Below are 2,357 nucleotides of genomic sequence, written 5' to 3'. Positions count from 1 at the left end.
TGTGTGTGTGTGTGTGTGTTTGTGTGTGTGTGTGTGTGTGTATGTGTGTGTGTGTGTGCGCGTGTGTGCGTTTGTGTGTGTGTGTGTGCGTGCGTGCGTGCGTGCGTGCAAGGTTTAGTTGCTCACAGACACACGTACATGAAAGTGAAAACATAGTCAAAACAAAGACAATCACAAGCATGCGCACACACACACACACACACACACACACACACACACACACACACACACACACACACACACACACACACTTTTAATTATACAATGGCCAGACAAGTAAATATACAACACCAACGAGAGGTATTTTATTTAACCAATGATGTTTTGTGATATCCCCAATCACAGTCCAAATGCTATTGGCATTGCCTAATACACATTATGGGGTTAAAAAGCTGCAACCTGCGATATAAGTGACATGGCCGCACTGAAACAGCATTGGGCATGCTTTCAAAAGCAAACCTAATAGCTTCAAGTTAAGTACTGCCATTGAAACGCTAAACCACTGGCTCAGCATGGAGAGCTGAGCATCACAGCCTGATCCATTTCCCACAGAACATAATGCAATTCTAGACGAGGCAGCCTTTTCTGAGGATGTGTGGCTATTTAACCACACAAACCACATTCTGGGGCATGCAGATATTGAGAGAATATCAGTTCTTCAAGCTCCCAGTAAAGTGATTTGGTGAAGAGGGAAGGGGGACCCCAGGCTGTAATGTGTGCATTGTGAGTGAGACACTTTGTGAGCTTGTAGATTGGCTACTTGGTGTAGACTCAGGTCCCTATTACTAAGATGAGGGTCTAAGTGGTATTTTTTTTATTTAATGTAAGTCTTGAATGCAGGCCTGTTACTTGTAACAGAGTCAATTTACAGATACATTTATTAAGTAAAAAAATGAAAACAACTTTTTTAGGAATAAGAAATTTGATGACCGGAAGTTAAAGTTTTAATACCGTACTGTAAAAATACTGCTAGTCATTTAATTTTCGACATTTCTGATGATGATGTGCTTCATCAGATGTGCTGATTTGTAGTAAACAAAGACCTAAAAAAAGAAAAACATTCAATCAATCAATTAGTCCTAAAGTAGAAGACGTTATAGTAAAATAATCAAAAGTAAATGAGCAACGTTTTAATGGACTTTGGTTAAGAGTAGCCTACTTCCACTGGAGACAACTGACGACAACTGGCGTCAACGCCAGAGTAATGCAGCGCCCAAATATGGACATGTCCCTTACCGTGACATCACGGCCAACAAATGCATAAAAGGAACGGCGAAACTGATGTCCCTGCCAACGTTACCACAAACAGTGTCCGAGAGGTAACGCACTAAGCATTCGAGCCGAGAACATGGCTGACTGGGAGGCAGAAAACTATGTAGCCGACCTCCTGGTTGAAACGGTGGTGATGCCCAATAAATGGGAAGGCGAAGACGTAGATGACGAAGACATCAAAGACAACTGGGATGACGACGAGGAGGAGGAGGAGGAGGAGGAGGAGGAGGGAGACGAAACGGTGGAGAAAACACAGGCGATCACAACAGCGACGAAGGCATCCGAAAAGAAGAGGCTGAGTGATCAAACGAAAGAGGGCAAGTCAAAGAAGAAACAAGAAGAGGAAGCATCGCAGGTCGGAGTAGATGACCTCACAGCCGAGGAGCAACTCGCGGAGAGGTTGAGGGTGCAGAAGCTACAGCAGGAGGCAGACTTGGAATTAGTGAAAGAAGCTTTCGGCGTTGGCGCCTATGACCGCGCTACGGGACTCGATGCCATATGCCCGTCCTCGAAGGATGACTTTGTAGAGTTTGAGAAGCTGCTGAAGGAGAAGATTGCGCAGTTAGAGAAGTCGGTGCACTACCCAAACTTTTTGGACTCCCTGTTCCGCGAGCTGTGCATCTCGTTGGAAGTCGAGGAGCTGAAGAAGATCAGCAAATCGCTGTCGGCGCTGCTGAGTGAGAAGCAGAAGCTGGAGAAGCAGAAGAAGGGGAAGACGAAGAAGAATAAAGGGGTGAGCGCTGGCGGAGGTCTGAAGGCCAAGATGTGGGACGAGATGGACGGGTATGATGGCGGCGACGCCCAGGATTTTGAGGACTTCATGTGATGTCGGTTCCTGCTCCACTGGTGCTCGAGATGTGCCCGGTGTGTGTGTGTGTGTGTGTGTGTGTGTGTGTGTGTGTGTGTGTGTGTGTGTGGTCAATTATTTCTGCAAATTCAAAACCTCCTCAAAAAGCAACTGTAAGATTTCTCTACCAGCCCCCCTACTGGTTGGAGATGTTTACCTTCTAGGCCATTGATGAGAACTGCAGGGTGTCTTCATTATTTTCGTATAGGTTATTCCATATAGTATAGTATACAAATGG

The 2,357-nt window shown here is 45.6% G+C and overlaps 1 protein-coding gene across 1 annotated transcript; it reads left to right on the top strand.

Annotated features, from left to right (window-relative positions):
• Positions 1-1,348: 1,348 nt before the first annotated feature.
• Positions 1,349-2,098, top strand: LOC310873703 (eukaryotic translation initiation factor 3 subunit J-A-like; the record flags this gene model as incomplete). Its single annotated transcript, XM_083786252.1, has 1 exon — positions 1,349-2,098. One exon carries the CDS (start codon positions 1,349-1,351, stop codon positions 2,096-2,098), a length of 750 nt encoding a protein of 249 aa, XP_083642378.1.
• Between the last annotated feature and the right edge of the window lie 259 nt (positions 2,099-2,357).

The sequence above is a fragment of the Protomyctophum parallelum genome, assembly GCF_964188405.1.
Source record: "Protomyctophum parallelum genome assembly, chromosome: 16".
Taxonomy (NCBI): Eukaryota; Metazoa; Chordata; class Actinopteri; order Myctophiformes; family Myctophidae; genus Protomyctophum; species Protomyctophum parallelum.
This window is presented reverse-complemented; position numbering and strand designations above follow the sequence as displayed.